Genomic DNA, 15123 nt, shown 5'->3' on the forward strand with positions numbered 1-15123 from the left:
GAACAACAGACTGGTTCCAAATAGGAAAAGGAGTATGTATATTATTACCCTGCTTATTTAACTTATATGCAGAGTACATCATGAGAAATGCTGGGCTGGAAGAAGCACAAGCTGGAATCAACATTGCCAGGAGAAATATCAACCACCTCAGATATGCAGATGACACCACCCTTATGGCAGAAAGTGAAGAAGAACTAAAGAGCCTCTTGATGAAAGGGAAAGAAGAGAGTGAAAAAGTTGTCTTAAAGCTCAACATTCAGAAAACGAAGATCATGGCATCTGGTCCCATCACTTCATGGGAAATAGATGGGGAAACCGTGGAAAGAGTGTCAGACTTTATTTTTGGGGGCTCCAAAATCCCTGCAGATGGTGATTGCAGCCATGAAATTAAAAGACGCTTACTCCTTGGAAGGGAAGTTATGACTAACCTGGACAGCATATTAAAAAGCAGAGACATCACTTTGTCAACAAAGGTCCATCTAGTCAAGGCCATGGTTTTTCCAGTGGTCATGTATGGATGTGAGAGTTGGACTATAAAGAAAGCTGAGCGGTGAAGAATCGATGCTTTTGAACTGTGGTGTTGGAGAAGACTCTTGAGAGTCCCTTGGTCAGCAAGGAGATCCAACCAGTCCATCCTAAAGGAAATCAGTCCTGAATATCCATTGGAAGGACTGATGTTGAAGCTGAAACTCCAATACTTTGGCCACCTGCTGCAAAGAGCTGACTCATTTGAAAAGACTCTGGTGCTGGGAAAGATTGAAGGTGGGAGGAGAAGGGGAACAGAGGATGAGACGGTTGGATGGCATCACTGACTCAATGGACATGAGTTTGGGTAAACTCCGGGAGTCGATGATGGACAGGGAGGCCTGGTGTGCTGCAGTCCATGGGGTCGCAAAGAGTCGGACACAACTGAGAGACTGAACAGAACTGAATGTTGCAGTGAAAAGGAAAGAAGAAAGAGGAATGAGCTTTTCTTTCACTTTCCTGAGAACAAAGAAGATAAAGAGAACAGTGAGCAAACCTGAACACTCCCAATTTTTAATTTTAAAATAAATAAAATAACTGCTCCTGACACTGCAAGTCTGTAACTAAGTTAGTTTGCTTTTCTGCCTCCTAACTCTGAATGTCTGTCACTAAGTTTGCTTTTCTGCCCCCTAACTCTGAAGAAGCTACAACTCACATTCGTTCTTTTGACTCTATGCTAAATACATCCTGTTTTTGGTGTTTACCCTTATAATACCCTTCCCCTTTGTATTTACATATTAAAAATTAGGCCTCAGAGCCATTGAATAGCCAGGCTCAATTACTGGGTTCCTGTGGCTAGACGGTAAAGCGTCTGTCTGCAGTGAAAGAGACCCGGGTTCGATCCCTGGGTTCGGAAGATCACCTGGAGAAGGAAATGGCAGCCCACTCCAGTATTCTTGCCTGGAAAATCCCATGGACTCCGGAACCTGGTAGGTTAAAGAGTCAGACACGACTGAGCACCTTCACTTACACTTTGATGCCAGTACATGACTGTCTTTGAAACAAGGCAAGAGAAAGAAATCAAGATCCTAGCACCTTTGTTACTCAGCGCCTACTCCTGACGGAGAGCCGTTGCCTTGTATAAACCCCTGGACTTCTCATGGGGGAAGGCACAGTTCTTGAGGCATGAATCTACTGTGTTCCCCTCTCCACTGGCTGAGAATAAAACACACCTTTTGATTTTTTCCAAAAATAGAGGAAATCTGTCTCCATATTTTTCATTTGTTTTGGTAGGCAAATAAAGCCTATCAAATTTTGATAGATTTTGGCCCTCAACATCATGTTCTTGGCAGGTTCTGTGTCATCCATAGCACCCCATTGCAACAATCCATGTACCATGAAACACCTGAGTACCTCCATCTGGAGCTTTATTTGAACATGAACCAATCTGAACTGTGCATCTCCATGCCATCCTCCCCAGACTTGTGCTGCCTGCCTTCATGAATGGCCCTATTTCTCTCCTCCTGGTCGCACTTTGTTTGACTACTCCTGATGACCTCCAACATATCTTTGCTATTTCCATTTCTCTCCATTCTCACTGCTCCTGCCTTTGTCCAGGTCACTACAATCATTGGCCATCATTGTCTCATCATTCTTTAGTACAATCTCTAGTGAATCTCCTTGGGATTTAGAGAATTTTCCTAAAAGGCATTTTAATCACAAAACTCCCATGTTTAAAATCCTTCAGTTGCTTGAAAAATGAGACAGTTCTTCAGGATGACTTAGAGAATCAGAGTTTACTAACATCTCCCATTTTGTCTCTTTTCTCTGATCCTTAAGCTCTAAAGTCCACTTTTCTCCTATAAGTCCCTAGGCATCTTCCACCTGTTTTACCAATGTTCTTTACTTTCACTCAGGCAACTACTCCTTTCGTTATTCTTTAGCTAAAAGAATTAGGATCCTATTCTTTATTTTTTTCAGATAAAGTTGAAAACAAATGTTTCAAATCTACCTGAGCTCTCTGTAGAACTGGGAGGCTGCTACTCAAAATATACCCCTGACCTCCTCTGCTTTTCTGTGCAGGTGATGCAACTGATTCTTCAGTTTGTAGCAAGAACAAAAGAGGTGATATTTACCTTAGGTCTAAGGCGGAAAGGCACTAAATCCCTGATCTGCTACTCCTGTAAATATACTGCCTGTTGCCTGTTTTCAGGCTAGATTGTCTCCCCGGGTAAACATGTCATTCTGCTAAGAGAGAAGTTCTTGGATTATTGTCATATGACAAAATGTCTTGAGGCCTAAAAGTCAGTAAAGTTAGGGGTAGTAAATAATCTACTTAGTTAAAATATTTTACATTTTCATTTATATTTATAGTTTTTGCAGGCATCCTCTTATATTCGTATTATTTTGCTTCTGGAAATATTTTGGTCTGTGGATTTTGAACCATTTCATTTGCTTTCATTTTAGAAGGACTTTAAAATTTCTCTTCAGCAGTTGGATCCTTTATTTTCCAACATGATAATGGATTCATTCATCTTTTATTAACACGCATTTTTAAATATTTTAATTGCTTTAGACATCTGAGCTAAATGTGCTCTCTGCCAGCTTGATTTAATGCAATTTTCTATAAACATGATTGAAACGATTTTTCTAACTGACTTTATTTTATATTGTGCTCTTATGATAAATAAAATATAATTTGAAGTACAGTAATACTTATTTCTCTCCTTTCTTTTCATTTACCTTCTCGGGTTTTGATGAATTAACATGAAATTTAATTCCTTGAATATTATTACTTTTTCTGAAATGGTAAACAAATGTGTTAAATTTTACAAGTTCATTTTAAACACTTATTTAGACAACTACATATTTTAAAAGTAACTTTAAAATAATCTTGTTTATGCATATTTTTTTTGGCTGTGCTGGGTCTTGATTGCTGTGTGGGCTTTTCTCTAATTGCAGCAAGTAAGGGCTATTCTGTAGTTGGTGCATAGGCTTCCCATTGCCGTGGTTCCTCTTATTGCAGAGCACTGACCCTAGGGCACTCAGTGTTCAGTATTTGTGGCACATGGGCTCAGTAGTTGTGGTTCCTGGGCTCTGGAGCACATGCTCAATAGTTTTGGCACACAGGCTTGATTCCTCTATGACATGCGGGGATCTTCCCTGACCAAGAATCGAATCTGTGTCTCTTGCATTGGCAGGTGGATTCTTTACCACTGAGTCACCAGGGAAGCTCTTAAAAATCATTTTATATTAATATTCTTGTGTCATTTCTTGAGTTCTTTGTTGTCATTGTTGTCCAGTCTCCAAGTTGTGTCTGACTCTTTGTGATCTTATGGACTGCGGCATGGCAGTTTTCCCTGTCCTTCACCATCTCCTGGAATTTGCTCAAACTCATGCCTATTGTGTTGCTGATGCCATCCAACCATCTCATCCTCTGTCACCCTCTTTTCCTCCTGCCCTCGATCTTTCCCAGGATCAGGGTCTTTTCCAATGAATTGGCTTTTTTTGCATCAGATGGCCAAAGTATTGAAGATTCAGCTTCAACATCAGTCCTTCCAGTGAATATTCCTTTAGGATTGACTGGTTTGAACTTCTTGCTTTCCAAGTAACTCTCTAGAGTCTTCTCCAGCACCACAGTTTGAAAGCATCAGCTCTTCAGTGCTCAGACTTCTTTATGGTTCAATTCGGAGGCAAAGTTTTGGTTTTACTCAGTTTCATAAAGGAAGTTGTGTGGTACATTGTTTGACTTCCTGAGGGTTCAAATATGGCTTAACTTTGCCTTCATGGGGGAATGATAATTTGCCTGAGTAAAGTAATTTAGAATTATCTCATTACCTCAGAGTTCTGAAATATTTCCCCATAGCATCGCACATGAAGAGTCTGAAGCCTGTGTCATTCTCTTCTTTTTAAGTAGCCAGTATGTGTCTAAAACTGTGAATTTATTTATTTATTTATTTTTGTCCTCTTTGGAATTCAAGAACAATACCAGGGTGAGATTGAGTGTGGATCTTTTTCCACAATTATGATCACTATTCAGTAAGGTTTATAGTGAAAGTAGACATTTTAGTTGGGTTTTGTTGTTTTTTCCAAAGAAATTTCTTCTCTGAACCTAAGTGTCTGGCAAATTTGTTTGGCACCAAGTGGGCACTAATTAAATGTCAGATGAATGGTCAAACAGAGGAAAGATGTTTCAACTGCCTTCAAGCTGCTATAGCAAATGTCAATGAAAGGAAGCAAAATAGAGACTCAACTCAATAATTAATTCTCCCATGCATACTACAATCCCTTAGAATCACTTCCCTGCGTCCAACAAAGCTCTTCTCTTGTCAACAACCACCAAAGAGGACACCAGTGCTCCCAGGCCATGCCCACCCTTCATACCCAGAGCCAAGCTTGCTCATCATCAGTAGACACACTCAACTCATTTGGGGTAAGGATGGGTTCCAGGGCCCCTGGATACTTCCCACAGACCCACTCACACAGCATGACTGGAAATCCACCTGCCTCCCAGCTCACGATTTCCAGGTTAAATTCAGACATAGACCCTTCAACAATGACAGCTAGTCTGACCAGGACAACTGAGGAAAAGGGCATTTTCTATAGATTATCTGATATAATTGTCACTACTAAGAAGCAGTATTGTCACTACTGCTTCTTTTTCATTGTGGATGATGAATGAGGTTTGCCTGTAGCCTAATAGCTACACTCAAAATGTCTAGTGTTTTCTGGCAACGATTTTGAGAAGAGCAGAATGAAGGGACGAAGGGGACTGAGATGAGGTGGAACAGGCAGGACAAGCGAGAGGAGTGAGTGTTGACTCCAGGGGGAAAGCAGTTAGTAGAGAAAAACAGGAAAGACCAAGAAGAAGGGGAAAGGTAGCCAAGGGGCATACAGGAGGAGGAGACCACAGAAGGATGAGGGGTGAGGAAACTGCTGGAAAGGCCACTGGGCATCACTGATCACCTTCCATCACTTCTTTTCAAAGAGAAAGACATTGAGAACCCGAGTATGGACTTGATTTCTCCAAGGCTAAAAGATGCTAAGTATTCCAGCCAAATCACAGACCATAGCCTTTCTTCAGAAGCCAGGACTGGCTGCAGTAGAGGGAGTCAGGAGGGCATAGGCACACGCAGAAGAAAATCAGGAAGTCAGATAGTGGGAGAAGTGGAGGGGAAGTGAGAGACCGTGTGGGAGGCCTGTGACTGCCAGAGGCTGTAGGGTTTCTCTGGCAGGGAAGTTGGCAGAGGGAGAGGTTTCTGTGTTGGTGTACCAAGGGAAGTCAGATGAGAGGGTGAGAGGGTAAAGAGCGGAACCGTGTCTGAGTTCTGAGGGCAGCTTGCCTGTGCAGGCATCCTTCACCTAAGAGAGCTTCAATGCTGCTTCTGCTGCCTCTGCTCTTCAGGGGACTTCTCTGCCATGGGGCAAGCACAGTGGGTAAGATGATCCCAGGTGGAGAGATACCCTTGGCTGGGAACTGCAGGGTGGAGAGGTTCTGGGGAGGGCCTAGGGGAAGGGAGTAATGCACCTACAGGATGCCCTTGGAGTCTGTATATCATGTTAGTTCCAAGCAAAGTATTCTTTGTCATAGTCTCAGTTAATCTGCCTGATTTTGGGGAGAGGATGCTGGCCCAGAGGCAGAGGCTATGGGAATATGTGCAACCTGTGTAACCATCTCCATGCATCCTCTCCTCTATGGGGCCAACGTTTCCCATGCTTTCACTCCCTCTCTCAGATCCTCAGGTTCCAGGACCCCATCATCTGGCTGCAGAAGAATCCCCCTCCTTCCGCTTGATCCAGATCTCCTCCTTTGCCAACCACAGCTGGACGAAGACCCAGGGCTCAGGCTGGCTGGGCGAGCTGCAGACTCATGGCTGGGATAGTATCTTGGCCACCATCCGCTTTCTGAGGCCCTGGTCCCAGGGTAACTTCAGCAAGGAGGAGCTGAAGAGCATACAAGCACTCTTGCAGCTGTACTTCCACAGTTTCCCACGGGAAGTGCAGGCCTATGCCAGTCAGTTTCAGTTTGAATGTGAGTTCCTTAATCCAAGAGAATGTTCGCTGGAAGGCTCAGATCATCTTTCAAAGGATAGAAAGAATGTGGACATTGACGTTGTTGCTTGTCTTCTTTTGGGCACTGTCCCTCCTCTGCTGACCCTTCACCACCACTCCCACTCTACTTCTCCCACCCAATACACATAGCTCTCACACCTGTAAAAATACCATCAGGTTCTAGACCTCAAATAACTGTCTGTTCTTGATCTTCTGCCCAGCACCCTGGCCTCAGAGTCAGCCTTTCCCAACCAAGATTCTGCCCTCCTTTCTTCCATGTTTACAAGTTTCTGCCTGTACCTAACCACTTCCCAATCTGCTCTTTCAGTTGATGTCCTTTATTTCTCTAACAGCCTTCCATCTAGCCTTCCCCTTAATTATTTCAAAATACCTTTATTATCCCAAAATTTTCTTCCCACAAATTTCCTCCCCTTTTCCTGTCCCACCTCTGGCTTTCCATGTGATCCCCCAGCAAGTTTTCCTTCCTTTAAATCTCTAGGTTGTTTACTTTCCTTCCCTGTAATTTTTTCCATATTGATTCTCTCTTCCTTATCTACCTGCAGACCCCTTTGAGCTCCAGGTATCATTTGGATGTTTAATTCATACTGGGAAGGCTTCGGAAACGTTCTTAAATGGAGCATATCAAGGATTAGATTTCCTGAGTTTCCAAGAAAATTCCTGGAAGCCATTTCCAGGAGCAGGAAGTCGAGCTGAGAATGTCTGTAGGGTGCTCAACCACTATCGAATTATTAAAGAAATTGTGCAGAAGCTTCTCAGTGACACCTGCCCTCGGTTTCTGGCAGGAATCCTTGAAGCAGGGAAGTCAGAACTGGAAAAACAAGGTGAGCCCAACTCTTTCTCCCCTCCTATTCCTGGTGTTTCAACACCTGTATTTGAGTCTTTATCAACCTTTTGAAACACATAATAAGAAGGTAGAGGGTGAGATGTTTGGGTCTAGAATTGTTTCCTAGAAAAGAGAAAGAAGTGATTACTCAAACTCCTTAAGGAACCCTAAGTCACTAAGCTGTAGCCTAGGGTGCCCTCCTAAATCCTATTTCTCCTCCTCTTTCCTCTCTAGTGAAGCCAGAGGCTTGGGTGTCCAAAGGCCCCAGTCCCGGGCCTGGCCGTCTGTTGTTGGTGTGCCATGTCTCTGGCTTTCATCCAAAGCCCATATGGGTGATGTGGATGAGGGGCAAGCAGAAGCACCCAGGGACTCGGCGAGGTGACGTCCTGCCCAATGCTGATGGGACCTGGTATCTCCGAGTAACCCTGGATGTGGCTGCTGGGGAGGCATCTGGCCTGAGTTGCCAAGTGAAGCACACAAGCCTAGGAGGCCAGGACATCATCATCCACTGGGGTGAGAGAGAACTGGGGTCTGCTGGGACGTGATAGTCTTCTCATAGTAAAAACAGCTAATGAGTGAGGAACTTAGAAAAATGGCCAGAAATGCTATGCACAAGAGGATACTGGCCGAGGAGGAGGTGGGGGAGTGGTGGGGCAGAAATCCATGGAAAGAAGGGTGAAGCATGACAGTAGTTAAATTTTAAGAAAATGCAAGAATAGGATTAGAGGTACTAGAGAGAGAAAAAAAGAAGGACCTGGTGATGAGATGAAAGAGAGAAAAAATGGACAGACCAGAGACACAGACTAAGGAGGAATTGAAATGAGGACTCTAGAAAAGACAGATGAAAACTCTGGGGAGGTCTCACCAACTCTGAAATGAGAAGCATTAACTGTGGTAGAAGAGAGAGCACTTTATAGACTGACTTTCTTGTTTTATCCCCACCTAGGTGGATACTCCTTCTTCTCGTTATTGATCTGCTTAATTGTAATAGTTACCTTGATCATGTTGGTTATAGTTGATTCTTCATTTAAAAAGCAGAGGTGAGTCTTGTCTTGTTTTGTCTCTTTAGCTTCTTATCAGCTTATTCTTTTTTTCTCCCTTTCTCCTTTCTCTGATTTCCCTTATCTGACCGAGATCTTCTTTTCCTCCCACAGCTCAAATCAGGATGTCTTCTCTATCTCCCACCCTGCCTTTCCCACAGGAGCCAAAACCCAAGACCCCAGGAATTCAGGACATCAACTCTGCTTGGCACAGGAATCATGGATCAAAAACAGACTCTTAAAGAAATGGAAAGACAGACTAAATCAACTCTAGTGTCATTAGTTTTGCCTTCCACATAAAATCCCTTTCTGCTTCTGTTTAAACATGATTAATAGCTCTAAACAAAGCATGGTTTTACTAAAGCGATTTGTTCTGTCAGAGACCCTACCTGCACCCTTTTGAAAATCTTTTTCTTCCCCTCCCATCTTCCAGAATATCTTTCTACTCCAGCCACATGTTCATCACTATTGATCCTTTAAATTTTAATTCAGATGCCTCTTTCTTAAGAACTTCCCTGGATAGTCCAGGGGAAAGCTCTTCTTTATACCCCAAATTGGACTGTTCTTCCTAAATACACTCATCTCTTCCTACTCCAAACGGTAATTTTAAAACTTTTGTGCTTTTCTCTCATTTGCTTGAAAGCAAGATTTACGTGTTTGTACTTGTGCGCATGATCAAAAGTCTTACCTGGTTCATGGCAGATTGTGGGCAGGTAACCTGTGCAGTTGTTGCCATCTCAAAATCCTGTTCATTTTTGAAGGAGATACTGCATTTTCATTTTATACTGGCCTCACAAATTATGTAGCTGGTTTGTCCTGAGAGAGATCTTTCTCAATAAATACTGACTGAAATAAATGTATTGTCAAATAAATTGTCTTAATCCCTTGCCTTTCTGGCATCTCTGCATCATTTGGCTATGTTCTTATTAAAACTCTTTGTCTGTCTCCCACCAAAGGTGAAGGAGGCAGCTAAGTGTTTCAGACTTCATCGCTGTCATGGTGTTTATGCATCTTCAGAGATATTTAAAGAAAATAGTAACACATGAGATTTTCTATTGTCAAAGAGAGGGTAGGGTTGGACTGACATTCCTACTTCTCTGAGATTATGTATTACTATATATGTTTTTGTGGATACACATATTCAGGGGATACATTCATATTTTGGGAAGTTAGGAACAGAACATGGAGACTGAGGATTATTTTTATGGACAAAGCCAAGCAAGGAGGGGATAAATTGATCAGATGCCAGCCTAGTTACATTTATTTTCTTTAGCATTTTGATTTATTGTTATTATTATTACCTATGCTTTATTTTCCTCTTATTTTTTAATATGGATATTAAAATTATCTAATTGCTTTAATTTAGATTCATTTGATGAGTCTGTTGGAGGTCAGAAAGCTATTAAGGCATAGTGTTCATACTGATGTCCAGTTGACGTCTTCCCTTGGATGGAGTAATTGAGCAGATTGCATAGATTTTTTTAGTGGGAACTTAATACTCCATACGGGGCATTCCCAAGTGTCCCATGATCACTTATCCAAGCTATACTCTTACACATGAACAAAATATTGAAGTCAGTCCTTTCCATATTGAGAATTTATCACCTTGTGAATGCAGAAGGTATAAAAACTGGTTATCTAGAGGCAGCCACCAGATTTCAGAGAGGAAGTCAGAATGTTAAAGGACTTTTGGAGCAATAAATAATGAAGTTCCATCACATGGTAGAAGGTCCTTCTCTATCAAAATGAAGATGCGCAAGTAGGAAACTTTCAGTATCTAACTCAGGTATGCCAATTTAAGTATAGTTCTCATATCTCCTGTTTGAATATAATTTTTCCCCACCACCCTAATTTTTTGGTCACCATAGTTCTTGAACTTCTTATATGGATCAGGCTAACTTCTCTGGTCCCACATCTAATCTTTCCCCTACTGGATATTATGCTTCTTTGACAGTAGACTTATTTCTGTCTTTTATTAACACCAAAATTCTTTTGACTTAAGGCACTATTATGCATATTTTCCCCTACATCTGGACCATTCTTCACTCAGATCTTACATGGATTATTTTGGGACACCTTTCAGCTCTAAGCTCAAGTGTTATACAGAGGTCTTTCCTTAAAAGTTTAGCTAAAGTAACACATACTACCTCAGTCATATCCTGCTCCAATACTGAATTAGTAAAAACTATCTCATTTATTTTTATGTATTTACTATCATTTTCATCTGAAATTTAAGCACTGTGAGATCATAAATTTTATCTGTGTTAATGAAATTTGGATGCTATTGCCTAGATTGGGTACAAATAGCCTGATATAAAGGGAATGATTAAAAATATTTTTGTTGAATCAACAAATGATATAAGCTTTGACTGGCTAGAAGAGATCTTAAAGTCAGCAGTCTCTATCTTATTAGCAATAGATTTTCAGGTACTAATATGTTTCTGAAGTGCAGTTCTAGTGTCACTGAAAGATGTAAGTGAATCTTTTTTTTTTTTTGCTGAATCATTGATATTGTGCAAAGATGGTAAAATGGCCATTGTCAGCTCTCTCTTTTCTTCAAGTTATTGTCTTCAAAATGTGTCAAGATCTCAAGCCACAGATAGTACCTTAGGAATGCGGGAGGAGATCTTGGGAAAAATCTTGCCAGAGTCCTTCATACTGTGAGTGACAAGTCTAGTTTACTATAATATGCTACTCTGGATTTCTCTGCTATTGCATTTTAATGATCCTCAGGGAATCTCTTAGGGAAGGATGAATGTTGTATTTAGTGACTTTCAGGAAACTCTGGGTTCTTGAACACAATACCTTAATGCATTCTAATTCTACTTTCAACAAAGTACTATAGTTAAGAAGTGGGCACAAATTTGAGTGAGGCACAAGGTAAACCTCCAGAGGAAGATGGATCTAGGATGCCTGCACATATCCACCCATCAATAAAACTCGTATAGATGGGTTCAAAAAGAGCCCTGAGAGGTGCACATATGATCACTTTGCCAGAAATATCAGCTCAACAGGATTTGGGAAAGTTTAAAATATTGGTTCATGAGATTGCCAGAAAAGCTGTGTCATCACTGTAATATAAACTTTTGGGCTGGGTAATGTAATCTGAGCTCCTGAGTGAGGATCTAGTATTTAAAAGCAAAATGTGTCACTTAGTCACTCAGAGATGTCATCTAGTTCTTTCTGCTACCATATCATTCTGGATGAAACCCTGGAAGATTGGGCTTAATGTTCTAGACTCTGGGGTGGGTTTTTCCATAATTAAGGATAATACTTTCCATTCCTGCAAGCTATAAGACCAAGAAGGTAACCTGTTTTGCTGACAGTGCAAACCTGGGCCTTACTGTATTCTGTTGTGTACACAAATGCAGTAGAAGCAATAGGAGATGAGTTTGGAAAAAGAGATGGAGGTGTTGTTCTTGGTTGTCGGTAAATTTCTCTAGGAATAATATTAATTGTTGGAGGCAGGCTGCAGTAGGACTGAAAGAATCAGAATATGCTGGGGTCCAAAGTCAGAAAAACACTGAGACCATATGCCCTTGTCAAATCATGGGCTTGGAGAATGTTTATCTGAAATCTTCTGCCTAATGAATGAAGTAAGCTGAGGATGGGAAAGATTTGAGTAAGTGGCGCAACATAAACTGAAACAGGGATCCAGGCCTTCAGTTTTCTCACTTGCAGATGAAAAAAGATATTCACACAGCACCTGCTTGGAAGCCTGTGCTCAAGGGGAGAGGTATTGTTAAAAGTCTCTTCACACAACCCACAGACAGTATCTACTATAGGTCTTAGGGACATGAGATTTACTCTTAGGGAATTAAACTAGCTTACAAATTTTCTTCACCAATCATTTTTCTTTTCTTATTTTCTTCTGTAATTTCATCATATTACTAGTTTTTCAAGATCACAAGTTTATTCTCTTTGGTTCATCATTCTTCCTGGATAGCCAGTCTCCAAAGCCTACTTTATAAGTTCACCTATGTTCTATTCCCTTTTCCATAATCCTGAGCTAGGCATGAACACCATTGCCAAAAATGTAATACAAGTCATTCATCCCATTAACTATAATGGGATGAGCACAACTTGAGCATTAGCTCAATTACTACAGTCAATGAGAAAAGTACCTGTTTTATGGTTAAAGCTGACTGGATGATAGAATACACTTAAGTGGAACCTGTAGTAGGCTAAACCTTTTACTACACACTTTATACATATTAACTCATGGAGTTCTCAGAACAATCCTGAGCTAGGTACTATTATTGCCATTTTATACATGAGGATACATAAATGACTAAGTGAAAGACGCTTGGTCATGTATGACTCTATGTGACCACACGGACTATACAGTCCATGGAATTCTCCAGGCCGGAATACTGGTGTGGGTAGCCTTTCCCTTCTCCAGGGGATCATCCCAACCAAGGGATCAAAACCAAGGTCTCCCGCATTGCAGGCTGATTTTTTACCAGCTGAGCCATAAGGGAAGCCCCATAGGGATACATAGGCCCATAGGATACATAGGCCACATAACTAATAAGTATTACAGGTAGTTTTGCTTCAAAATCTATGCTGCAGACTACACTGCAGACTCAACAAATAATTATGGGACATCCACCATGTGATTGATGCTATGATATGTAGTTATATACAGCAGAGATCCAAGAGTAAACTACCCTTACACATAGAACTTACATGGTAGAGGGCAGGAGGGGCAGACAACAAATAAATAAACTAATTATATGTAAAGTCATGACATATGCTTCTGATTATATTCTTTGCAGTCAAAGATGGAAAAGCTCTATACAGTTAGCGAAAACAAGACCAGGAGCTGACTGTGACTCAGATCGTGAACTCCTTATTGCCAAATTCAGACTTAAATTGAAGAAGGTAGGGAAAACTACTAGACTATTCAGGTATGACCCATCAAATATCTAACAGTTATACAGAGAGTGACAAATAGATTCAAGGTACTAGATTAGATAGACAAGGTGCCTGAAAAACTATGGACTGAGGTCCGTTGTACAGTAGGCAGTGATCAAAACCATCCCCAAGAAAAAGAAATGCAAAAGGGCAAAATGGTTGTCTGAGGAGGCCTTGCAAACAGCTATGAAAAGAAGAGAAGCAAAAGGCAAAGGAGAAAAGGAAAGATATACCCATTTTAATCCAGAGTTCCAAAGAAGAGCAAGGAGAGATAAAGTATTCCTCAGTGATCAATGCAAAGAAATAGAGCAAAATAATAGAATGGGAAAGACTAGAGATCTCTTCAAGAAAATCTGAGATACCAAGGGAACATTTCATGCAAAGACGGGCACAATAAAGGACAGAAATGGTATGGACCTAACAGAAGCAGAAGAGATTAAGAAGAGGTGGCAAGAATTCGCAGAAGAACTATCCGAGAAAGATCTTCACGACCCAGATAATCACTATGGTGTGATCACTCACCTAGAGCCAGACATCCTGGAATGCGAAGTCAAGTGGGCCTTAGGAAGCATCACTACCAACAAAGCTAGTGGAGGTGATGGAGTTCCAGTTAAGCTATTTTAAATTCTAAAAGATGATGCTGTGAAAGTGCTGCACTCAATATGCCAGCAAATTTGGAACTTGGCACTGGCCACAGGACTGGAAAAGGTCAGTTTTCATTCCAATCCCAAAGAAAGGAAATGCCAAAGAATGCTCAAACTACAGCACAACTGCACTCATCTCACATGCTAGTAAAGTAATGTTCAAAATTCTCCACCAGGCATTAGCATTATGTGAACTGTGGACTTTCAGATGTTCGAGCTAGTTTTAGAAAAGCAGAGGAACCAGAGATCAAATTGCCAACGTCCACTGGATCATCGAAAAAGTAAAAGAGTTCCAGAAAAACATCTATTTCTGCTTTATTGACTATGCCAAAGCCTTTGACTGTGTGGATCACAAGAAACTGTGGAAAATTCTGAAAGAGATGGGAATACCAGACCACCTGACTTGCCTCTTGAGAAACCTGTATGCAGGTCAGGAAGCAACAGTTAGAACTGGACATGGAACAACAGGCTGGTTCCAAATAGGAAAAGGAGTACATCAAGGCTGTATATTGTCACCCTGCTTATTTAACTTAAATGCAGAGTACATCATGAGAAACGTTGGGCTGAAAGAAACACAAGCTGGAATCAAGATTGCCAGGAGAAATATCAATCACCTCAGATATGCAGATGACACCACCCTTATGGCAAAAACTGAAGAAGAACTAAAGAGCCTCTTGATGAAAGTGAAAGAGGAGAGTGAAAAAGTTGGCTTAAAACTCAACATTCAGAAAACTAAGATCATGGCATCTGGTCCTATCAGTTCATGGGAAATAGATGGGGAAACAGTGGAAACAGTGTCAGACTTTATTTTGGGGGCTCCAAAATCATTGCAGATGGTGATTGCAGCCATGAAATTAAAAGACACTTACTCCTTGGAAGGAAAGTTATGACCAACTTAGACAGCATATTGAAAAGCAAAGATATTACTTTGCCAACAAAGGTCCATCAAGGCTACGGTTTTTCCAGTAGTCATGTATGGATGTGAGAATTGGACTATAAAGAAAGCTGAGCACCAAAGAATTGATGCTTTTGAACTGTGGTACTGGAGAAGACTCTTGAGAATCCCTTGGACAGCAAGGAGATCCAACCAGTCTATCCTAAAGGAGATCAGTCCTGGGAGTTCATTGGAAAGACTAATGTTGAAGCTGAAACTCCTATACTT

At 41.2% G+C, this 15123-nt stretch overlaps 1 protein-coding gene across 1 annotated transcript; it reads left to right on the forward strand.

The window, feature by feature from the left end:
* The first annotated feature begins 5748 nt into the window (after window positions 1-5748).
* On the forward strand, window positions 5749-9256 carry LOC101110634 (T-cell surface glycoprotein CD1e, membrane-associated). Its single transcript, XM_004002638.5, has 6 exons — window positions 5749-5901; window positions 6200-6496; window positions 7080-7358; window positions 7595-7873; window positions 8307-8400; window positions 8515-9256. The coding sequence occupies exons 1-6, from the start codon at window positions 5841-5843 to the stop codon at window positions 8672-8674; spliced, it is 1170 nt and encodes a 389-aa protein (XP_004002687.2). The 5' UTR covers window positions 5749-5840; the 3' UTR covers window positions 8675-9256.
* Window positions 9257-15123: the final 5867 nt, after the last annotated feature.

Source organism: Ovis aries, chromosome 1, assembly GCF_016772045.2.
Source record: "Ovis aries strain OAR_USU_Benz2616 breed Rambouillet chromosome 1, ARS-UI_Ramb_v3.0, whole genome shotgun sequence".
Classification (NCBI taxonomy): domain Eukaryota; kingdom Metazoa; phylum Chordata; class Mammalia; order Artiodactyla; family Bovidae; genus Ovis; species Ovis aries.